Source organism: Ctenopharyngodon idella, chromosome 5 (assembly GCF_019924925.1).
Source record: "Ctenopharyngodon idella isolate HZGC_01 chromosome 5, HZGC01, whole genome shotgun sequence".
NCBI classification, from domain to species: domain Eukaryota; kingdom Metazoa; phylum Chordata; class Actinopteri; order Cypriniformes; family Xenocyprididae; genus Ctenopharyngodon; species Ctenopharyngodon idella.
This window is the reverse complement of record NC_067224.1, coordinates 7749758-7775717: the sequence shown is the minus strand read 5'-3', so window position 1 is coordinate 7775717 and position 25960 is coordinate 7749758. Positions and strand designations below refer to the sequence as shown.

The window sequence follows — 25960 nt, the reverse complement described above, 5'->3', positions numbered from 1 at the left end:
TACTGGATTTTAGGTAGTGTCCCTATCCAAATAAAGTTTGCAGTGTATCGGGAGAGGGATAGCTCATAGCAGTCATGTCTTCTACTCACGTGTTCTGAGAGCTTCATCAGCTCTGAGTGGCTGGAGCTCAAAGGCCTCGGCCTCGTCCTCATCTATGGCGATGCCCAGCCTCGAGCGCTGCTTCAGTAATGTCAGTCGATCGGTCAGGTCAGCCACCTCGAATGCTTCATCATCTTCAGCCTGATCCTGTAGTGAGTTTTCTTCCTCTTCATCCTCCTCATCAGATTTGGTCTCAAATGGGTTGGTGTTGGAAGGTGGGGTTGACATGACCTCAGTGTCATCTTTTTCTGCAGAAAATATACAACAAGATTGAAGAGAAAAATCTGAATTATTTGAATTAAAGGTGCAATATGTAAGATGTTCTGTCCGCCAGAGGTCGCTATAGCCCTATTCAAAACAAAGGCGTAGCTTGATGATGCCAAGTTTGAGCACGGAATCCTGGGATATGTCGTCTTCACCTCACAGCCGGTGGAAAACAATTGGGATAGGACTCGGGCAGAAATCACGTTCATGGATGCGGTTATTAACGTTACTGTAGTATGAAGCAGAGCAGGACCGAGTGTTGTGGGAGCTGAACGAGGACGCTGGAGTGATTGCGCAACACACGCCTCACGAGCAGCAGAACTTTTATTATGCCACAGTTGCCGGCGCCGCTTCCGCTTTTCTGGTCATGAGTATGAGGTAACACAGCTCTGTTTTATCATATTAGATACATTTGACTGTTGAAAATGATGTTATAACGTTACTCTGTGCGTTCGCTCGGTGGCTGCTGTGAGACACTTGTAACACACTGCAGTAAGCTAGATCGATTTTAGAATATCATATTAAATGCTGGATGGCTTGTGGTGATAAATGGCATGCAATTCATTTAAAAACGTATTGTATAATGGAGAAAATGCTGTATTACTGTTACTAAAAATTATGCTATGTTAGCTACTTGACAAAATAGTGTTTTTCTCTGAGGCATGGTAAAGCATGGTACATTATTTAAACAATAAGACTAAACGTGTTGAGCTATATAACAATAATACGTTTTCTGTCTATAAATATATCAAAACAGTTGTTCCCTTGTCTATTAAAACATGTAAATATTAAAGCGTCTTTGGTGTTTCCATGGTTTCTACAAAATAAAACCGGAAACCAAGGGTAACGCGGTTTCCGGTTTTATTTCGGGTTTTGGCGCAATTGACAGGCGACTCCTCACACGTCCCGGAGCCTTGATTAAAACTGCAATTTACTCAAGATTTACAAATAGTTGGAAACATTTAGGATATTGTAAGTACTCAAGTGAACAAAATATATAACACTGGCCTAGTGGTTTTTGGATATTTTACTGCAAAATTCTTACATATTGCACCTTTAACTACCGCTTTATTACTCATCTATTACTGTGGTATCTCATATTTACTCACACTACACATCTTAAAAAAGAAAAAAAAGAAAAAGAAAATCTGTCACTGGTTGCTGTACACAGTCATATGGTCTCTTCCTGTTTAAGTGAGCAAATGTAGATCAGACTTTATGCTGGTATTACTGAAGTTAATGAATGCCAGACAGTCAAATGCACTGCATAACAACCTGCTGTGGTGAGCTGAGATAAATGAAAATAAACAAACAAAATGTTTACCTGGAGACTGAATGCTCCCTAAAGAAATGGGCTCAGAGTCTTTGTTTAGTTTCTGAACACCAGAGTTCATCAACTCGACCTCTTCACGTTCCCCACTGAAAAACATGTCATATTATTACATTAACTTGCTGCCTAAAAAATTATATAAATGTTGTAGAAACCTTAAACTCACTCAGCCTGAGGTAATGGAATGATGTTGAGTAGTTTGGTCTTCATGCAGTCTGCTCTTTGTGTAATCAGACACTGCCACCTAGTGTTTGGAAAATCAAACAATCAAAACAGGACACTGTGTTAATGTCGACTGAAATGTTTAAAAAACTGAAATAAATATGTTTCCTAAAATTAAAGCTATATAGAAATATATATATATATATATATATATATATATATATATATATATATATATAACAAAATAAATAAAAATAACAAAAGCACATAAAATAATTAAAAATATTAATAAAACTATAATAGGTCATTTGTGAACTGTAAATAAACATTCGTCTACTGTTTTAGAGGCTAAACATACTGAGGAGTATTTTGTTCGCTTAAACTGAGTAACAGATAATTTACGGACACTCTAAAAGGGCAGATATAAAGGAATCGTGGATTAAAAAGATCAGGACTCACGTCTTCTGCTCAGATACAGTCTGAGCCATCAGCTCATAGATCTGGGCTCCATTATCAGACATAGACAGCACAAAGAACGACCTGTTGTCTGTAAGACATTCAGACGATAATGTTATTTCAACTTACCCTTTAATATGCTTTTATTTTAATCAAGAGGCCATTAAACACCTTTTATAATTCATTTGATTATGGAAGAAATGTTTTTTGAGGTTTTGATCAAAAGTATGATCTTATACATGTTCAAGCATTCACAATGTCTTATCTGTTTTGAAAAGCAGTGCTTACCGGTGGCGACCGAGCGCACCATCACAGTGCTGAGTTTGATGATGGGGCTGAAGATGTGTTTGGTCTCAGCGGTGCCCGCCAGATTCTTACTGTGGCATTTTAAGATCAGCTTCTCATCTTGTCTTTGAAGTAGCACCAATATATCTTCCAGCAGCAATGTGTACAGCTCTACACACACACATACCATATGTAAACATTTCACATTAATATTACATTAAAGTGTACCTATTATGCTTTCTCGGACACTACCTTTCATGTAGGGTGTTATATAAACGCTGTGAATGTAAAAGGTCTGCAAAGTTTAAAGATCAGAATGCACTATAATAGAGCTATTGTCTCCCAAAAGAAAAGGCTGATTCTAAACTTCCTGAAACAAGTCATCAGTAATTCCAGTCTTACTTCCTGCACAAACCTACTTGTAACAAGAGTGAAGACTCAGGCTCGAATTGATAGGGTAAAGCCGACGCCATCGTTACTGTTCATATCACTGTGTTTACAAGTGCTGAGCAAGCATCTGGAGCTGAAATTCAGGTTTTTTGTTTCCAACACATGCTGTAAGTGGTAGACCAATCACAACAGACTGGGCCATCTGACCAATCAGAGCAGAGTAGGCTCTCGGAAATGAGGGGTTTAGAGAGACTGAATCCTTTACTTAACCATTTCAGACACTGTGAAAAAAGAGTAGATGCTACAATGTGTATTATGAAAAAAATATATGTGTTTTTTGATGCATGTGAGTCTATTGTAGAAGACACCGAAAACAAAATTGAGAACCTTTGAAAAAGCATAATAGGGGAATGCCATATTATACACTTTTGCAGCATTCAATTTTTGCCCTCATGTTCACTAATACTGTTAGTCAAACTTTCTTGCACCAAACATAGTCATAATTTAGGTTTTCATAATTTCCCTCTACAGAATTAAACAGGCTATTTTCACTACCGCACCTTTAAGAGATCTTTATGTAAATTACCTACATGATAATGATATAAAATCATATTTTCCATGATATCACCCATTGAAGACATTTCTAATTTGAGTTTGGTCAAGGGTGAATTCTGTGACAAGCCACACCCACCAATAGTTTTATCTTTGTTGACCTTCCAGGATAGCGGTCCCTCATGAACCATCTTCCTCTTAGTCAAGTCCAAGTTCTAGATAGAGAGTAAAATCATCATTTTGTTGGTAGTGAGTGATAATTTGCTATGCAACTTTTTTATTTTTTTTATTTATTTTTTTTTAAGTTAGATGTTGATAAAATGGATTTCAATTAGTTAAATATGAGGTCTGACCTTAAACTCTGCTATCATGGGGTTCTCGCTCTGTTTCAGTGAGGACAGGTCCAGTCGTCTCTGGTAGTCCTCCAATCTCTGGGGACAGCAGATGATCAGGGATCAGTTCAACATGGCCTGATCTGAGGTCAGGCGCCCATTGTGTTATTTACTCACCTGTTTGTTCTCGGCTTCTTTCACCTCCTGATTGACGTGAGTGAGAATCTTCCGACAGCATTCGCCAGCCCGTTTCACTTTACTTCTCTCCTCAGGGTCCTCTGTTGTATGTGAAAATTTGACATGTCTTGGAATGTGATTTGCTCTACTCCATTCAAAACTTACATTTCATGACAATTTAGTTTCTAATAATTATCACTGGCCAATTTTAAATGGCTGTTTTATAATTTATGGCTGTAACTGGTTGCAGTTCATGTGAAAGCACTACATTAGTCTGCTGCTGATGTTACACAGATGCAAAATGTGTGAAACAGGCCTCAGAGTGGTTCATGCTAATTTTGGCTCATATGTGAACACCATAAACAAAAACAGACTGCGCTACATCTGAAAAGAGATTAGTCTTTGTTTCGGAGACAAACACAGTGGCAGTACAGCAACATGTTTTTTTGCTAATGAAATGGTAAATGATTTTTTGTCAGATTAGCAGATATTTTAAATATTAATTATAATATTATGTAGTTTTGCTAATGATCAGAACATAACATGGTAAAGAAAAATTGTGAGATTTGCAGATATCTTAATATTTAAGATATTAATATGAATTATATTATGTATTTTTGCTAATGATAAGAACATAACATGGTAAAGATTATGTCAGATTTGCAGATATCTTAATATTTAAGATATTAATTATAATATGTATTTTTGCTAATGATAAGAACATAACATGGTAAAAAATATTTGTCAGATTTGCAGATATCTTAATATTTAAGATAGTAATATTATTTATAATATTATGTATTTTTGCTAATGAAAAGGACAACATGGTAAAGAATATTTGTCATATTTGCAGATATATTAATATTTAAGATATTAATTATAATATATAATATGTATTTTTGCTAATGATAAGAATATACTGTAACATGGTAAAGAATATTTGTCATATTTGCAGATATCTTAATATTTAAGATATTAATAATTCAATATATATTTTTGCAAATGAAAACATAACATGGTAAAGATTATTTGTCATATTTTACAGATATTTTAATATTCATTATTTATTATTATTAATTATAATATTATGTACTAATGTGTGTATTCTGTATTAGACATTACACTTGAACAACAAGCCTAAAATCAAATTTTTTGTAATCAGCTGTGACAGCAAATGTAATATGAATGTTGAAGAAAGAAGAGGCTGCTGTACCCGTGTATTTGGCGATGTTCTCCAGCAGAAGGGGATACTTTGTAAGTCTTTGAGTCTCCACAGGAATAATGTCCTTTAACTGCAGCCTGCGACAATTACGGTTACTCTCCGCCTCCTGCAATACAAACACTTTACCACTTTACCATCTAGCAACAGCCAGATACAAAACACACACACACACGACCGAAAGCAAGTAGAGTTACATACAGTTATAAAAGCAAGCACTGGACTAGTATGCCATTGACCTGAATGAAGGCGTTGAAGCGCTGGTCTTTCTTCTGTTTGCTCTTGATGAGTTCCAGGGCGAAAGGCTGATTACTGCAGTACGTGCCCGCAGCTCTCTTGATCTTCGCCTCTTCTTCCCCACTGAACTGTGGGCAAAGACACAAGCTAGTGTGAAACTTCCCTGCTGGAAAATCTAATAGTAACTGATAGGTATGCACCGAAATGTAAATTGCACTTGACCGAAAACCGAAACCAAAAATGCTTTTTAAAAATGATTTGTTTCTTATTCTAAATTAGCTTTTTTGTATAATTGTATTAATATGAGACTTTTTAGTAAGCAATAAAGTATGAGAGGCTGTGCTGTATCGTGAATGAGGCTACATCCACACAAAGCCAGAGCTTTCCCTATCCGTTTTTTTTTTTCTCCTCATCTCAAGAAATATCTGCGTACACGAAACCACTGAAACTGACTTAAAACGATGTAGTATACATGCCAGTATGCAGCGCTGTAATTCTGCCACAGGGATACACTAAAAATGCACTTGGAGCATGCGCATAAACCTTGCACGCTGTTTAGAAACCTTAGTAAAGCTTAGAAATAATGCTGTATTTTGGCTCAGTAGCTCCTGCAGCACGAACACAAGCATCTAGAATCCGCTATTGTTGTTGTTGCTGTTTTGTGCTGTTAGCGGTGTCTGACTATAGGGTCGACATGTGGGGTGATGACATCATCGTTTCTGTACACACGAAAACGCAAGGGCGTCGTTTTCAGATTTATCCACTCTGGGACCCGGTTTCAAAAAATATCGGTTTCACCTTCACCTTCGGATTCGTCTGGACAAAATGCCTATACGATACAAAAGTTTTGTGTATACAGTTAAACTCGTCTCCTTGTGGACGGGCCCTAAGTCACGGCTGAAGGGTGTTGTTAGGAACGACGCAAAGCTATTCACGATACAGCACTAGCCTCGAGTACCTTATTGCTTTTATAAAACGGTTACCACACAATACAAATATTAAAGCCAAAAAATATGTCAATGCAGTAAAATCACTAAAAGCCTTCCTTCCGCCAGAAAAATTGTCCGACTGTGAACAGCAACAGAAGTTACAATATTACGCCATTAGATGGCGGCAAAGACTGTCTTTATGAGTGAGTCAGTCAGTAGCGAAGACTTTAACATTGAAAAGACTGAATTGTTGTGAACACGGAACAAGACGCAACTGACAAATGCTTTGACTAGCGCTGTCAGTCACGAGAAAACCTCTTAACTGTTAAAAGGACAAGATAATACATCAGACATTTAAACAGATTTTTTTGATTATGAACATAGGACTGACCTGAAGAAAAATGCTAAATCTGAATGCAGGTAATAAACTTGCTCACTCGATCTTTTTCTCACAATACATAATACAGTAAGCTTCAATGAACAATATCAATTGAGAACAAACAGTTTACGTTGCTAAGAGTGGTTGCTAAGGGTGTTGTGTAGTGATACACAGAACCGTTGGGTGAAGCGGTCATAGCCATGTTTTATCGTGAATAAAACACAGCTATTGACCAATCAGAATCAAGGACAGGAACTAACCGTTTTTTAAGTGAAATTAAATAATTTTAATGATACTGAATTTAAAAAATACAGACCAATAAAATAACCACACTTTTATTGAAAGTAACACACTAAAATTGGACAGAAAATATATTAATATTAAATATCAAGATATTATTCTGTATTCAGTTCTATGCAACAGAATCAGATTTACCAGATTTATTTATTTTTGACCAATTATCCAAATAATGTATAGTCCTACAAAGCTATTATTATCAGAGCGTGTGAGCAGAGCGTAGCGAGGAGTGGATCAGTGAATGAGAGGTTAGCGTCATTTTACCAGCGTTGCCCAGCACAGCTATACCACACCATGTTACCTTTTATAATCAAACCAGGGAACCTTCTAAAAAATAATCATTCATAAAGTTCGATAAGGTTGAAGCGAAGTACAAGGGTGTTTGCAGTGGACTGTTTACATTAATCTTGCATCATAAAAGCATTCTGCATTGCAAGTACATTCGAGCCCATACATGCTCTTCAGCGCTCTTCTTTGTTTTTCATGCAAACTGTGCCGAGTTTCAAACTAAATTGGCAGCGTGAAAGCACCCTAATACATATTTGCCACTGTATCTCTTCCTTTCTTACCCAGGAAAGCAGATCGTCTCCTAATGAGTCAATGAGTGCAGTCTCATTCTTCTTCCGAACAGCAGGCCATTTGTTCCGTTAAAGACACTGAAGTGAGAAGACAAGGAAGACAGTGTTTAGAAGGCATGCTTATTTCAGAAGTGTTCAAGGATTTAGGGAGTCTATGAAGTTATGATATTTACTGTGCAGCTGAACGATCTCCTCAAGGTTGCTGAAGATGCTTTTGATGTCTGCAGGAGGCAGGATGGTCTCTCTGATCAGCGGCTGGTAAAACAAATTCTCCAGAACCTTCATCATTCGAACGTGTGCTCTCTCAGTGTAGAACAACTCTGTAAAAGCAATGATGTGGAGGAGAGAAGCGGTCACACAGGATGGTTTGCAATCGTAAATTTCCCCTGAGCAAGTTTACAAGCTTCTCAAACAGAATGTATGCTTATGCACTGTTGAGAGTAATCAGAATACTTTTTCCTGTAATAATGTAAGGGAATTCATTTTCAGAGTGTTTTTTTACACCTAGTGCAAATAGCCCGGCTTGTTGGCAGAGGCTATTTACACTAACTCCGCCCACCTTGTCTGATCGAGTCAGACAAAATTACAAAAGAAATCCCACTGATAACAGGAGCAGTGGGGTGGAGAGTAAGGCAGGTGGCGTTAGCTTTTGACGCGACCGACTCAAGCTCGAATCCACCTTTTTCCGAACTAATTCTTCTCCCTTTTCCCATTGCTTATTTTAAATAAAAAATAATAAAATATTCGAAAAGTGGAAATAAAGTGCCTAACAGGTATGTATTACCGGGAATAAAGTGTTTATCGGGTAGAGTTGGGATAGGTGTAGGGGAGGGCTTTAGGGATTATAATAGTATAGTAAGGCAGCATACTATAATAAATATTTTTAATAAATATAATCATATACACTGAATATGTTGATATTATTGCATACTGTTTTATAATATACTACAATACACTGAGTATCTGACACTATTGGCCCAAAGTATAAATAGTATCTAACTACTATTTACACTTAGTATCTATCGCAAATACTGTTATTAATTTTTAGTTGAACTAAAAGTAAGAAAATAGTAAAGTAACATTAAAATAAAGTAAAAATAAAATATGTAAAAAAAATATATATACAAAATGTTACTCGTGTTACATATACAGTTTTAATTAATAATGGTAGAAACATTAATGTAATAATAGCATGAAACTAATGGCAAGAGATCCATGTAGCACAACAGAAGGTGACTTGTCTTGAACTGTATAACAATTTGTCTGATATTTAATAAAGAACAAAGTGTTCATCATTTGTCCATATCATATAGCTTGATTTTAATTTATGAAAAGTAATTAAAAATTAGAAGAAAACTTCTCACACAGTAAACCAGACTTGTTGCTCACCATTGATGACTTCCTGTCTCTTGATTTCCTGAGGGGTAAGTGTGGACAGGACGTCTCTGCTCACCAGCGTCTGCCAGTTAGAAGGCTCCAGCTCTACCTCAGCACACTGATCATCCTCACTCTGCACTTCTCCAGAGCCCAGCGGCTCCATCCTGCGGTACAAACACGACAAACACAATGAGAAAACATGTTCATCAAATGCATGTCTAATCAATTTGAACAATTTAACAATTTATTAAAATGTGGACAATAACAGGCTTTATTGTGAACTCTTGGAGCAGCTTTGGAGATGAAGTTGATTGTTGTAAAATGATTATATTTTTATGATATAATAAATTTTATTGTACTTTAGTGTGAAATTGCTCTATATTAGCACTGCTGTGATTCGGTCATAGGCACATAATTAAAGGCACAGTATGTAAGTTTTGTCGCTAGAGGTCGCTTATTCAAAACAACAACAAAGGCTTAGCATGATGACATTGTGAATGAGCGTGGAATCATGGGAGTTGTCGTCTTCACCTCCACAGCCGATGGAAAGCAATCTGATGGGACTCAGGCAGAAATCATGTTTATGGTTGAGCTAACGTATTAAAAGTTTTATTAACGCTACTGTGGTATGAAACAGGGCGGGGCAGAGAGCCTGGGACATTTTACATTCATGTTTTTATTATGTTTATATGCAGCAGTCAGCTGCTGCCGCTTAAAATTGTTTAGTAATGCAGCGCTGTTTTACTTGGTCAAAACAATTGTACTAAAATAAATTTGAGTGTGTTGAAAGTTATGTTATAACGTTACACTGTGAGTTCGCTCGGTGGCTGGTATGACACTTGTTGCACACTGCAGTATGCTAGATCGATATTAGAATATTATATTAATAAAAGCTGGATGACTTGTGTTGTTAAATGGCATGTAATTAATTTTAAAATGTATTGTATGGTGGAGAAAATGCTGTATTACTGTTACTACAAATAAAGCTCTTTCTGATTATGCTATGTTAGCCACTTGACAAAATAGTGTCTCTGAGGCATGTACAAACATGTTACTCATGGTAAATCAAAAAAAACAAGAGATTCAAACAATAAGGCTAACCGTGTTGAGCTATAAAACAATGATTATTTTTCTGTCTATAAAGGTATCTAAAACAGTTGCTCACCTGTCTAATAAAACACATGATATATGAAAGCGTCTTTGGTGTTTCCATGGTTTCTACGCAAGTAAAACCGGAAATCGAGGGTAACGTGGATATGATGTCAATGACAGGCAAAGCAGTGACACGGTGAAACACAGTGAAACGTCGTTGGAAATATTTGAAATAATGTAAGTATACAAGTCAAAAACAAAATACATAACATTGTTCTAGTATTTTTTTTATATATATATTTTAATCCACAAATCTTACATATTGTGCCTTTAAATTTAAATAAAAATATAAAGTTATGAAACTCTGCCCTCTGCCAAAACGATTTGCACAGGGACAAATAATAGATTTACGAGACCAAAGAATGGCTGTTAGATATACCCAAAATGAATTATATCTCATGTTTAGCCAATATCTCATGTTTAGCCACCGCTATTGCCGTTCGCTGGGACAAACGGTGATCAGTCCCAGTTCTGAGACTTGTGCAATACTGTATTCCTAGAAGGCCTCTCAGCCAATCAGATTCGAGGATCAGAACTGTTATATAAACGCATATAAAAAAACATTACTCACACAACAATCTGGTGTCAATATGTAAGTGTTTAAGTACATTTTATGTATATCAAACCACAGCATTTTATATTATCTTTTACAGTGGGATCCAAAATTCTGAAAACACTAGTGAACTTTTTTTTTTTCTATTTTATTAGACATATTATATATATGAATAGTTAGTTTATTGCCCATATTGTTGATGTTATTGTTAATGGCCAAGAGATGATAACAGCATCACCACTGAAAAACCTACACTGGTCGACCACGAAAGCAGAGAGCACTCACCTCTTGTCAGACCTGGGGGTGCCGGTATCCTGCGTCCTGTAAGGTAAATCACATTTCAATTACCATGCAATAGTAACAATCACAACATCCTAAAAGCCGCATGTCGTCAGCATTCCCTTTCTCTCCTCAAGAGCCCCAGTCATGAGGCACAAGCTTAATTCTCTGTGTCTGTCCCAATAAGATCATTTACAGAGGAGAGCATCACAGAGCAATGCTTTGTTTCAGACGTTGCATGTGCATCGTCACAACGGAGACATAAGGAACAAAAATAGCTGTGAGGCCTGTATTGTGGCCACTGAGACAGACAAGACTGCTCTTACTCTAAACAGCCTGATTATGAGACAACGACTGCTCTGCTTTTAACACAAATCCATTTTCAATGCAAACTAATGTTTTGGAGTGATAATTCTGCCAAGCACAGGGATGTATATATCTTATATACACTACTATTCAAAAGTCTGGGGTCAGTAAGATGTTTTTAAAAGAAGTCTCTTATGGTCACCAAGGCTCCATTTATTTGATCAAAAATAATTGTAATTTCGTGAAATATTATTACAATTTTAAATAATTTCTGTTTTTATACATTTTAAAAGTTTTATTATTCCTGTGATGTCAAATCTGGATTTTCAGCAGCTATTACTCCAGTTTTCAGTGTCACATGATCCTTCTGAAATCATTTTATATGCTGATTTGGTGCTTAAGAAACATTTCTTGTTATTGTTAGTGTTAAAAGCAGTTGTGCTGCTTAATATTTTTCTGGAAACCGTGATATTTTTTTTGAGGATTCTTTGATGAATAGCAAGTTCAAAAGAACAGCATTTATTTAAAATAGAAATTTTTGTAACATTAAAAATGTCTTTACAGACACTTTTTATCAATTTAATCTGCCCTTGCTGAATAAAAGGTATATTTTCTTTCAAAATAGATAAATAGATAACTTAATAAATAAATAAAAACCACTTGACCCAAGGTTTTGAATGGTAGTGTAGTTCAGAATCAAACCAGTTTCAGCTTTTGTAATGTGAACAGAAAAATTATTTAAATGTGGTTATATCTGATTAAAATTTGATTTTTGGAAATTTTGGAAATCAGTATGAAATGTCAGATTTTCCTCTTTCAAGATGCAAATTATATTCAAGAGTCACACGCTTCACATTGATGAGGACACACTTTAACTGATGAGGACATACAAGAAAGTGACTGAGCAAATGGAACACAGATGTGATTTGATAAATCTGAATTGTGCGCAGTTTGAAAAAGTGATTTTATTAAGATGAGCCTGGATGGAGATCGCTTGACTCACTTGTCTGTCTCAGCTTCCTCCTCCTGTAGATGCTCCAGTGTATAGGGGCTGAAGTCAAAGTGAGTGTTTGAAGAGGAGGAGTCCTGCGGATCTCCTGGGATGGAACCCTCTGTCAGTCTAGCCAGTGCAGAAGAGGGAAGTCCACCTAATCCACAGTCAGAGAGATGCACAATGTGTCAGAAGCTCTTCAAATCAGTGCTAAATTGAAGGAGCCTTCTTTAAGACAGATGTTTTGACCATTAACCCCCCCCCCCAAAAAAAAGAAAGAAAAAAAAAGAAAAACAATCCAATTATGCACACAAATAAAGGCCTTTCCCATTGAAACAAACTTTCTCTCTAAACGTGGGCACAATTTGACCATCTCCAAATAAAAAGCACATCATTTCAAGTAAAACTGGCCAATTATTTTCTGAAAAGGATTAGTCAGCAGACCTGAGTCATGACCCCAATAACCAGGAGAACAAAGAAAACAAAACAAAAAAACCTCCATCTAAATACAAACCTGGGGCTGTATTACATAACATCATAACTAAGAACCCTATCCTATCTGTTTAGTAATCATGGTAACTTCACGTACAATCTTTTTCAAATCTTAAGTCAAGAATTAAGATACACAAATATTGAGGAAAGGAGAAGAAGAGGCAGATAATGACAGAGATGATAACAGTCATTAAGTTAACATGAAGTTAATGCATTGAAATACATTTGTTACAGTATTTATTAATCTTTGGTAACGTTAGTTATAAAACGTTCAACTGTTCATTGTTAGTTCACTTGGGTCCATTAAATAATATTAACACATACTTAACTTCTGATTTTAATAATGTATTAGTAAATGTTTAAATTAACATCAGCAAAGGTTAATAAATGCTTTACAAGTATTTTTCATTGCTAGTTCATGTTAACTAATCTTAACAAATGGAACTTTATTGTAAAGAGTTACCAAGAAAATTAATTGGTTGATCTTCATTGGGGAGCTTTTCTCAGCCAATACATTTACATGATCAGCTAGGTTATTAATTAGCATATCATGTAATTAATTTAATTCAAATCTTCTTTCTTTGATACAAATCTGTCAGTGGACCAAAGACACTTGACAGCAATGATTTGAGAAGCGTCTCTCACCAGTTTCAGACTCTCGGCTGATGCCGTCTATGCCCTGTGCTGCTGGAGCGCTGTAAGGAGGTGACGTGACCAGGGCAGTGGTGCCATCTGAGCCCTCACTGGACTGACTGCCCCGTATAGGAGGAGACGACCCGTCTGCCTGCTCTCCAGTGCCCAACGGCAGCTGAGGCTTTGTCAGACGCGGCCTAGTCTCCAGAGCCTTGCTGACTGCGGTGCAAGAGACGGAGAGAGAAAACAAAGATCTTAACAATAAGGACTGCCCAATCAGGACAGCTGCCAGAATTGTCTTAAGTGGATGTAGAGTCAGGACAAAACATATACAATTGGGAGAACATATATTTAATTCAGTGAAGAATATGCAGTCTTTTTACATTTGATCACCTTATTTAATTTCTGAACATTACTGTTAGTTCAATCTGAAAAACTTAAAGCACTGTTTATTCCATATTCCATTTGTTCTATTGGATTTATTTTATTACTGACTGTTTACTTGTCTTGTGTTTAAACTTGATAATAATTGTGCTAGTAGTTTTAACTATGGTATTGAAATTTCACAGGTATATAAAATGTTGGTGTTGTAACAACAAACAAAAACTATGTATGTATATATATGTATTTATATGTATGTATATATATATATATATATATATATATATATATATCAAAAAATATAGCAGCAGTAAAATCCTAAATAGTATGTGTCTCTTCAAATAGGTGGTTGCCTTTAAAAAATGGTCACATACAGGGAAGTTAAATAAACCCGAAATCACTTTACAAGGAACTGAATGATGCCACACAAAAATTTCACTATAACAGAAACTGACACAAAACAAAGATGAACATTTTTTCTGGGAATTGACGGTTAATTTTTTTCCCTTTTCATTTTTATCCCTTTTAAGTTCACTTATAATTTTCAAGATGTACACTGTTTGTGTAAATTGTATTTTTGGAATAACAAAAATATTTGTGGTTAATTAATTTAATATATCAACACTGAAAACGAGCAGTGTTGTCAATTAGAGCAGAAATAACTAATATGAGGAGCCTTCAAATAATTGTGTTGGACAATGGTGGGCCTTTGATTCAAAAAGGTTGAGAACCACTGATGTAACCGTTCATTAAAATTAACCATCAACTTACGTGATGAAGCATCAATCCTGCTCGGCCGTCTCTGAGGGAAGACGCTAGGAAACCGTGTTTTCTTTGATTTCTCCTCACTTCCATCTTTCTCAGGCTTTATACTTTTCTGTTGAGAGAGCAAAGAGACACTGGTTTGGTTTCTTTGGTTTCATGGAGTCATTTGGAGACAGAGTGATGATGTTTGCTGAGAGTTTGTACCTTTATCTTAGGGAAAAGATTCATTAGCTTGGGCTTGTGCTCCAACCCTCGAGACTCCTTCACTTTTACACCGAGCTGCTTCATATATGACAGTATGACAAATTGCATGGTGCTACTGTGAGAGAGAATGACAGAATCAGAGAAATTTAAAGGGTTAGTTCACCCAAAAATGAAAATTCTGTCATTAATAACTCACCCTCATGCCGTTCCAAACCCGTAAGAGTTTCAATCATCTTCGGAACACAAATGAAGTCCACATACCTAGCGAAAGTGAAAGTGACTAAAGCCTAATAACTAAAGCCTATTAACAAAAGCCTAAATTCAATCTGTTCATCATATAAAGTGATCGTGTTTCTTCAGAAAATTTGGACTAAATATCTCTTTATGGACTTTTTAAGGCGTCAAAGTGGTAGTTGCGCAGCTGTCAATGGAGGGACAGAAATCTCTCAGATTTCATTCAAAATATCTTCATTTGTATTCCGAAGATGAACAAAAGTCTTACAGGTTTGGAACGACATGAGGGTGAGTAAATGAGGACAGATTTTTCATTTTTGGGTGAACTAACCCTTTAATAATTGAAATTTGTTCAAATCCCTGATTTGAAGTATAAAGAATAGTATTGCATTCACGTTGCGTTATTATATCTGTATAAATACCCAAGTGTCGATCATTCAGCCAAAACTTACTAGCTAATGTCGTTGTTCCAATAAAGCCTTTGACTTAAACATTGTAGTTTAAAACGGACTATTTTGAGAAATCATTATCTGTCATTTCCAGCAGGGGGAGCAAGAGCTCGGTTCAGTCCATGTTGAAATACTTTACAGTGCGCAGAAAATTATTCTGACAGCTAGGACCCCAGCCGAAGAACTTACAAAGCTGTTCTCACAAACACTTACAAGCCAAACAGATGACTTGTACAATGCGTAACCGCAGTCAGTGCCAGAGCAGAAATAGCCCTCACAAGCTCCTGTCAGAGGCTTCATGAGGCTCCAGCCTCTTGCGTGCCATCTGGGCGGACACACAACGCCTCAGTCCCTGCTGCTGCCACCCATATGGGCTCCTGACCGATCATATGCTGCAACTACACACCACTCACAAGACTGCAGCTAAAACTGGTGGGAAGGAAACTATAGAGCTAGTGTGATTTGTAGCTGGTTTTGCCTCCTTGTTAATACCTTTTAATACTTTAAGTTTTCATTTTACTACTTTATGAAATAAGGTAAAACTGTACTGTTTTACTAAACACTCATACTTTTAGTGTGACGTAGGATTTAGTTTCAATCTATGAGGGTGGGCAGTGTTTCAGGGGTTAATTTAGGGTGATGTAATATGTCGTTCGTGGAAGAGAGAGGACATGAGAATTCCCCTTACCACTTATCTTCCTCTGTGGCCTGCGACGTCAATCTGAAACAAAACATAAGTAGCAATTTATTGAAGTGTGAGAGAGACAACTCTCAGTGAGTTTTACATTTCATTTGATGTGTTGTGTGTAAAAATTATTTACCCATTTTTGGTTTAAATCTAAAGATACTACAACAGTAAGTTTAATTTCAATGCTATCATATTAGTATGGAAGCTTGCTTCCACCACTGAGAAAAAAAAAAAAGTATCTTATTTCAAATCTTATCTCACAATTCTTGCGATTGTGAGTTATAAAAGACAGAACTGCGAGATATAAACTCTCAATTCTGAGAAAAAAGTCAGTCTTTTTTTCCTCAGAATTGGACTTTTATAACTCACAATCGCGAGAATTATGAGTTTATATCTCGCAATTATGAGTTTATAACGCGCAATTGTGAGTTATAAATCCCAATTTTAATCCCAGTTTAGTCAATCTTTGGGTCAAACGGGATCATGTTGTGTCCCATATACAGTACGTATAAATAATGACCAACAATGAATATGCCATGCGCGAACCCTTCTTAAAATAATGTACTATTCCAAGAATTTGGTCAAAATGACATCACTATTCATTTAGGAAGTGAACTCAGATAAGACAAATAAATGCTGCTTTTTTTTTTTTTTTTTTTTACTTTATCTTCATTTTGGTTATATTTATGAGACAGGAACAAGCTTAAACTGTCAACCCAGTTGCAATGAGTCAACTATCTGACTGAAGACATACACAGTTCTGCTTAGTTTACATACTGACCCGTTACAAAAGCAAAAAATGGCTAAACACTAAGCTTTTAATTGTCTTAACCACAACTTACTGGTCAGGAAATTAGCAAAATTTCAGCAAATGCACTACTTAAAAAGACACTGCTGTCTCAGAAAAAACGTTTTTGGCAGAATATGGGAAGTTTTATTCACAGTGGTTCAGCAGAGTTGTGTGGAGTGATGAATCATAATGAAACACGAGTAGCAGGGTGATGCTCCAGAGCGGCGTCTTTGAATATCTGGTAAGAAATATAATAATAAAGGCATCTCTACCACAATAAAGCATGGAGGAAGTGGTGTCATTGTGTGGGAAACCTTTTTAGCTGCTGGTATTGGTGAGCTACTTTACTGTGAAAAGCATTTAATGCTTTGGAGTACAGAAGAATATTACAGAATGGCTTGTTTCCCACAATTAAACTCAAATGAACTGGGAGACATTTTTCAGCTACTCATGAACTGTTTGAAGCCATTTACATTAAGAGGAACAACACTGACTTCTTCCTGTAAAAAGCTGTCTGCAAGTTTACCCACATGGCTTAAACTTTTAAAGAAAACAAAGGGGAAGTCTATTCCATGCTAAGTTACTTAGTATTTGTGTAATTCCTGCTAATTTCCTGACCAGTGATTTGTGATTAAAATGGTTAAGACCATTAAAAGACCACTATATATACAGTGTTTTTTACATATATATATATATATATATATATATATATATATATATATATATACTATATACACACACACACACACACACATACATATATATATATATATATATATATATATATAAAAATGAAGTGGAAGAGAAGTGAAGAGGAAGAATTGTGGCAGAATAAGTAAATATGTTGAACTAAAGGTCATCAACATAACGATAGCATATAAACTATGGAAAAGCAGTACCCAGGATGCCTGGGGTATGTAAAAGGGGTATGTAAATGATAGTGATCTGTAGTGTGTGTGACCACCAACCACCAGACACAATGACAATAAAGTAAATGAGGACAAATACATTCACATACATATGTCAGCATGTGCACGTGCACTTACAGTACATCCTCTATCTTAGAGATGATGTGCTCTGCACAGGATCGCTCTTTTTCCGGAGCCACGCGGTCTCTCATTCTCTCCGTATCCAGACGGGCTAACTCCGCTTCAGCCAGCGTCAGACCCATACTGCGTTTTTGCCTGAGATATACAAATAATACATGAGAGAACACAGTGGAGGAGAAAGTTTCCACTTACATTTGTGCTGGTAAATTGGAGTTGTAGAGTGCATGTGGATTAGAGTGCATCTTACCTGAAGTCTTCTAGGTTCTTCTGGATGTCAGGTAGAAGCGTGTCCTGCAGCTGCTGCACGTACTGTCGGTGGACATCTTCTGAGATGGGCTCCGGCCTCTTCCGTTCTGCATTAACTGAGTGTGCAGTCCGCTCTACATTTACACAAACACATAAATAAGGTCATGCAGTCACACGATAACGTAACTGAAATTCAAATATCAAACAAACAAAAAAACTCATTGGATATCAGCTGATATGGTGAAGATTGAACATACTGGATTTAATAGCTTCTGCCTATTTTAAGATTTAAATTACTTTCATCATCTAGCACTAACCTATGCAGAAAGAGATTATGTATAAATTCACTTGTAGCTTTATTTTTGTTACATTTTGTTTCATTTTCTTAAAAGATATAAGATATAATGGTAACACTTTATAATAAGGTCTCAATTGTTAACATTAGTTAAAGCCGCAATATGTAAGATTTTCTGTCTGCTAGAGGTCGCTAGAGGCCTATTCAAAACAAAGGCTTGATGACGCCAAGTTTGAGTGCGGAATCTTGGGACATGTGGTCTTCACCTCACAGCCGGTGGAAACAATAGGGATAGGACTCAGGAAGAAATCATGTTTATGGATGCGATTATTAACGTTACTGTAGTATGAAGCAGAGCAGGACCAAGTGTTGTGGGAGCTGAACAAGGCCGTTGGAGCGATTGCTCTACACATGCCTCAGGAGCAGCAAAACTTTTATGTCACAGTCGCCGGCGCTGCTTCCGCTTTTCTGGCCATGAGTATGAGGTAACACAGCTCTGTTTATTATATTAGATACATTTGAGTGTGTTGAAAATGATGTTATAACGTTACTCTGTGTGTTCGCTCGGCGGCTGCTGTGCAACACTTGTTGCACACTGAAGTAAGCTAGATCAATTTTAGTATATCATATTAAATGCTGGATGGCTTGTGTTGATAAATGGCATGCAATTAATTTTAAAACGTATTGTATGATGGAGAAAATTCTGTATTACTGTTACTAAAAATAAAGCTGCATCTTATTATGCTATGTTAGCTACTTGACAAAATAGTGTTTTTCTCTGAGGCATGGTACTCACCAAAAAAAAAAAAAAAAAAAAAAAAAAAAAAAAATCAAGAAAATTAGATTTAAACAATAAGACTAAACGTGTTGAGCTATATAACAACAATTAGTTTTCTGTCTATAAATGTAACCAAACAGTTGTTCCCTCGTCTATTAAAACATGTAAATATTAAAGCGTCTTTAGTGTTTCCATGGTTTCTACAAAATAAAACCGGAAACCGAGGGTAATGCAGATATGACGCAATTGACAGGCGACTCCTCACACATCCCGGAGCCTTGGTTAAAATTGCATTTTTCTCACGATTTACAAATAGTTGGAAACATTTGGGATATTGTAAGTACTCAAGTGAACGAAATACATAACACTGGCCTAGTGGTTTTTGGATATTTTACTGCAAAATTCTTACATATTGCACCTTTAATGTATTAACCAACAATGAGCGAGACATTTGTTACAGTATTTATTAATCTTTGTTAATGTTAGTTAATAAAAATCCAGCTGTTTGTTCACGTTAGTACACAGTGCATTAACTAATGTTAACAAATACATTTTTAGTAATTTTAATAATGTAGATTTTAATAATGTATTAGTAAATGTTAAAATTAACATTAACTAATTAATAAATACTGTAGAAGTACTGTTCATTCTTAGTTCATATTATTAAAGTAGTAAACTAACCAATGAAACCTTATTGTAAAGTGTTTCTGATATAATATTAGTCATTTATAGGTTATCATTCATAACATGAAAATAATCATTGACTTATCAGTATCAAGCAGAACATCAGTACATCCCTATGAAAGAGGAATTTATTGGTAACATCCTAGATTCATTACAGACATCAACATAACATATAAATTAGTAATGCCCCACTTAGTCAGACAGACCCCAAGTTTATTATGATTTCTCCAAGTAGGAAATATTACTGGATCAACATTCTTGTTGGTCCTAAAACATTTCTATGAAACAATGAGATTTTAAGTTGAAGGTCGGGGTTTGAACAGCAGTCTTATCAGCCTATCATTTCCATTCATGTAAAAAAAAAAGGTGATTAAACAATGTTTTAATCTATTGACAGTCCTAGTATTTAGAGGTTTGAACTCACCCAGGTCAGTGATGATGGATTCGGGTACTGTTACTTTCAAGCTCTGTTTAAAAACAACATAGAATTCTTAGTCAGGGATCACATCATCTATGACAAACTTAACAATTTGAGACTGTTGTAAGGTCCCTCACAGCTGTTTTTTCTATGAAGAAGGTATCCATGAGGATTCGTCGTGTCTCTTTGGAGCTGGTCTGTTTGTAAAGTTCAGCATAGAGGTAGCACAGCTGCGGAGGGAGAAAGGAGATGAGAGGCGCTTTAGTGATGTGACTCATCTGATCTGAGACCAAACCATAAGCATGCAAGAGAGATTCATTGAACATGGAAAGTTCTTTATAAACATTTTGTTAGATGCCTGGAAACTCCAGGTTTGTATGAGAGGGTTTGTGGGTAAGAGGGGTGATCGATCTCACCAGTGGCGCAGGGTCAAACTGAGAGACCACATGATGGATGAAAGCTGCCAGGTGAGCAGGCCGAGATTTCAGGAGGTCTATGCTCTGAAAACAGCTACACTGGCCATTCATCTAGAGACAGAGAGAGCTATTTACAATACAAGAACAAATTCTTATATTACTCAACTTTATGAATTAATGCTAAACTTAAGTGTGGGATTGTGAATGTAATTGTGTAAGGTTTTATTATTTTCCATGAATAAATGCTGGGCTCTGTTCCAAAATCTAGTGAGCTTCCTCTGTCTACATAAGCTGTTACCTTCTAAGGCAACATCATCCTGAAATGAAACCTCATAAGCAGGGTTGCCTGAAAAGTTTGGACAACTGGACCTTTTTGTCTTAGGCCAGGACTGAATCGTGGATTGGGGGCCTGGTGAAGCACGATTGCACTTGAGCGGGGCCCCGATGATGGGGGCATGTCCAGCAACACAACATCGTTGAGAAAGGTTACTCAGTGACAAAATGGATTTGTAATTTTCATTTGATGTGATTTTTTGCTGTTCAGACTTTCTAAATATGATCGGATTCCAATCAGATAAGCACAAAAATTGGATATGGACTGGACAAGCCTTAAGCGACTTGTTAGTGGTGATTTATGCATTACTACACTATTGCCAATAGACAATGGAATAAACTGTCTGAGTACTGTTTAGAACAGCCTTCATTTCAGAAGCTCACCTATGATGCCTAAAATGCTATCTAGGGGCCCCGATATACTTCAAGCAAAATTGAAGAATGAACTGGTGTGACGTAATATAGAACAAAATCAGGCCAAAACAAAGTTCTTTTGGAGTTTGTTTTGAAAGTTCGAAACCGCTTGCCAAAGCGAACTTTATGGAAAAGTTCACTGTAGCTAGTAAAAACATTCGTACTACCACTAGCCCATAGATAATAAGTAGATCTGCTCTGTGCATCATTAACAGTTCATTCCTTCTGTTCAGTCTGTCGAGGTCAGATGTGAGTAAAAGCATGAACACATTGGAGAGATTCTTTATAGTAGAAATTGAAGAAATCTAATTGGAAGACTTTTTTCATGTTTAACTCTTTCCCCACCGTTGTTGGAATTTTCCAGAAAATCATTTTTTTTTACTATTATATGGTAGGGGGCGCTATTACGCATATTCTGAAAGAGTACAGAATCTCCGAATCCAAAAAAAGGAAAGAAGCAGAAACAAGTGATAGAAGCATTGCTTATGATGCAATCATCAAACATTCAACATCATATAAATCAAAACCGCATAACGTTACTCAATGAAATGTTGACCCAGGAAGAGGAATAGATTGTGCAATCTTTGCAGTGTTGATGGACTTGATCTACTGTCTATGTTTTGGTTATCCTTCTGAATCAGATTCGGATGTAGTCTTTGACAAAAACATGACTTTCTCAGATTTTTGTTCAAAATGTTTTTTAATAAAACTTACCCACATTCAATTGTTGATAAAAAAAAATGCATGAAGCTAGAATACAATGACTTTTTTAAAAAAACAGAGGCTCTGTCTTTTCTTTTGATGTATTGTGTGATCAGATATTCATTCAACAAAATATTCTGGAGGCCATAGCGTGAGTATATCTGGGCCTTAGTTAGGCAGCTCACTAGTGTTTGGAGGAGAGCCCACGAGTACAAAAATACAAGAGACAAAAATAAACGTACAGACTACAACTAAGCCACGGTCACTCCTACCTGTTCCTGCTCTGTGTCAAAGTCTTCGTCCTCAGCACCAATGATGTGTGCAACCGGACGAGAGGAGGGGCTCCCCATATTCGACTGAGAATCCTAAATGAGAAATGCACAATTTTTCCACAGCTCTGAGAAACTACAAGTGAAGCCATGAGGTCAAGCAGTCACTCACAAGTTCAGGTGTGTCTTCGGCGTCCGGTGAAGGATAGGAGTTGAGGCTGTCTCGGGGTGTGGTCTTTGGGCTGTGGCAGGGGGTCTGTCTTTGGCATGGGCTCTCCGGGACAGGACTAGGAGTGACCTGCATGAAGCAATTGAGAGCAAATGTCAATTACACTGAAGAAGAATTACAATGTGGAAGGTGAGGTTGATGGGGAGCAGCTGTTCGGGAGGTGTACTGACAGGGGTCGTGGTATTGTTGGTCCACAATGGCTCCGTTCCAGCATCACCCTGCCAGGAAGGAGGTTGATCCAAATCTCCCCCTCCATCCTCTTGCTCTCCTTCACCTGGCCTTGGAGATAATGAGCCATCCTACAAAACACACAAACTCTCATTATGATTGTAACATCGTGACGTATTGCTAAAGCGTGAAGTGAACTTTCCACACCACTAGTGGTACTATATAGAATCAAACAAAATAATGACCGCAACTGAAGCCCACAGAGGCTGGGCATTATTATTATTTTGCCAAGTTTCCATGTAAAAAGTTCATGTAACTTTCCTCAGAATAGTTTTACATCCAGATCACAAGAAAAATAAAGTAAAACAAAAATACTGAGCAAGAAAATTGTGCGATTAAAGGAGTCTTTTCCATGTTAATCAGAGTTTTTGTCCTAACCAGTCGTGACAGCAACGCAGCAAGAAACGGGATTATAGTCAAGTCAAGTCACCTTTATTTATATTGCGCTTTATACAATGCAGATTGTTTCAAAGCAGCTTTACAGTGATAAACCGGAAAATAATGATATATTTTTTAAATGGTTTTATGGCAGGTTAAATTTTTCAGTAATTTCATTATGTACTTTTCAATTTCGCTGCGAGACAGCAGTGTAATTGCAGAGAGAGACTCCGCCCACAGACATTTCTGATTGGCTGTCATTTGTAATTGAGTTTGACATTTTAATTTTGGTTAAAGCTTTATGAATTTTGTTGGATGTTTTTATCATTTTTTGTTTTTTTTAAAATATGTCTATATAGTTTTTTTTTTTATTAAGTTTTACTTTATTTAGTTATTTTAGTACTTCACTTAAAGTCACCATGAAACCAAAATTGACAATTCTCAATATTCTTTTAACGGAATATTGCAGTATTTATTATAAATGATTTATCTGTCTATTATATATATGTTTTAATTCATGTGCCATCATAATCTTTAATCAAAATAACTTCCCCTCCCTCTTGCAGTGACATCTCTTCTCTTCTCTGATGACATATTTACTGGCGCGAGGGCAGGACGACCTGTCACTCACATGACATCACAGCCATAGTAAACCACAACCATCCAATCAATTCCCAATGGACAATCCAGCCCCACCACATTTTTTTTTGTTCAAGAAGCTGTTTCACTCAAATGTGCATCACAATAGGGAAGAAAAGACTATAGCAACTTCCTTTTAATACCGACTTTAAACAAAAAAATGAGAAATGTATATGTGTATACATATAGATATATATATATATATATTTATTTGTAACACTTTGCAATAAGGTTCATCAGTTAAACATTAGTTAAGGTATTAACTAACATGAACTAACCATGAGCAATACATTTGTTACTGTATTAACTAATCTTCGTTAACATTAATGAAAATACAGTTGTTCATTGTTTGTTCATGTTAGTTCACAGTGCATTAACTAATGTTAACAAGATTTTAATAATGTAATTAGTAAATGTTAAAATTAACATTAACAAAGATTAATAAATGCTGTAGAAGTGCAGTTCATTATTAGTTCATGTTAACTAATGTAGTTAACTAATGTTAACTAATGAACCTTATAGTAAAGTGTTACCGATATATTTTATTTCAGCTAATGTTTATTTCATTTTCACAAGCAATGAAAATGATTTATGGTTTTGGTTTTAGTTAATGATGAATACCCTGGACAACATGACCTAAACGTTCAATTGAAGCTGAACCAGAGGTTTCCCATTTGAAATATGCTACTTGATGTCACGCATTCCATGTGTTTTACTGATGAATAAAATTTCATGTTACTTGTACACACATTTAGAAAAAAAGTGACTGTGTCTGTGAATCTAATCATCTAATGATCATATTTCACCTCAGCAAAAAAAGAAAATAAAAGAAACATAATAAGGAATTATGTTTTGCAAAAAGAAAATTAAGCCCCAAAGTGTAATTATTTTCAGGTCAATTAAGCACATTTAATTTTATTAATGCAAAAATGTTAATCATAATGCTCAGAGACAATAATTTTTAACATTAAATTAACATCTACATATAACTTATTTTTTTATTACAGTAATACTTCTTTTTTAGGTTTTAGAATCGAGAATTCCTCTGAATTCTCAGAGGAAGGGAGTCTGTGTGCGTGTGTGCGTGTGCGCGCGTGTGTGTGTATATGAGTCTGTACCTGTCCAGTCCCAGTGGGCTTGTTGAGCTGCTCCTGGTGCTGTGGAATGTGCTTCTTGGTGTCCTGGATTTCCTTCAGTAGTTTAGGTGTAGGGTTTCTGCTGTACTCCTCTGTCATGGCCTGTAATTTATCAAACATTACAGAGTCTCTGATCATTCACACGTCTCTTGTCATAGAGGATGTGAGATTGAAGACTCTGTCACAAACATCACGTGGTTGATACATGAACACTTACGTGTATGAGCTCAATGAAAGTTCTAACCACATACGAGTCAGTCTATAATAATAGCTTCAGTTCTGCAAATTAAGACAACATTTTCTCATGGCTCAAAATCAAATGTGTACTACATACAGCATACATAAAGGCATACAAATATTAACAGGTTGCGGTATTGACAACTCCACGTGGCAGCAGCATAGCAAGTAGTATTAAATCAGCAACATAATATTTTATAATAATAAAAAAAATACATTTCTTGAACAACTAATACTCTAATGAGAGTTGACATGTAGATTCAAGTGTCAAACGTCTTTTCTGTCACTTTAAAGTCAATCAATTTAAAAGTGTTCATGCTAAAGAAAAAAAAAGTAAATCTGACTCCAACTTCTGAACAGTAGTGTATTATTTAGGTTATGAGGAAATACTCAATCTAGTAACCCAGAAATAGCTTATTTTTGTATAGAGCCACACAGCTCTGTTACGTGTCCAAAACACTGTCTGTGAAAGCATGTGACTGCTGTTATATTTTTGCTGCTGTGATGCTTGCAGTTCTATGAAAGAAAA

At 36.2% G+C, this 25960-nt stretch overlaps 1 protein-coding gene across 1 annotated transcript in view; it reads right to left on the bottom strand.

Moving 5' to 3' along the window:
• Nucleotides 1-25960, bottom strand: part of arhgef12b (Rho guanine nucleotide exchange factor (GEF) 12b) — an 87899-nt gene that overhangs the window by 9407 nt on the left and 52532 nt on the right. Inside the window, 29 exon segments of the mRNA XM_051893387.1 lie at nt 90-347; nt 1688-1782; nt 1860-1937; nt 2315-2402; nt 2600-2767; nt 3678-3753; nt 3892-3969; nt 4048-4148; nt 5261-5375; nt 5506-5631; nt 7678-7740; nt 7742-7764; nt 7860-8006; nt 9076-9227; nt 11054-11089; nt 12357-12501; nt 13482-13688; nt 14622-14727; nt 14820-14934; nt 16191-16223; nt 18027-18164; nt 18277-18409; nt 20457-20499; nt 20588-20680; nt 20867-20977; nt 22588-22680; nt 22757-22882; nt 22984-23112; nt 25177-25296. Of these exon segments, the coding sequence (XP_051749347.1) occupies nt 90-347; nt 1688-1782; nt 1860-1937; nt 2315-2402; nt 2600-2767; nt 3678-3753; nt 3892-3969; nt 4048-4148; nt 5261-5375; nt 5506-5631; nt 7678-7740; nt 7742-7764; nt 7860-8006; nt 9076-9227; nt 11054-11089; nt 12357-12501; nt 13482-13688; nt 14622-14727; nt 14820-14934; nt 16191-16223; nt 18027-18164; nt 18277-18409; nt 20457-20499; nt 20588-20680; nt 20867-20977; nt 22588-22680; nt 22757-22882; nt 22984-23112; nt 25177-25296 (3196 nt within the window).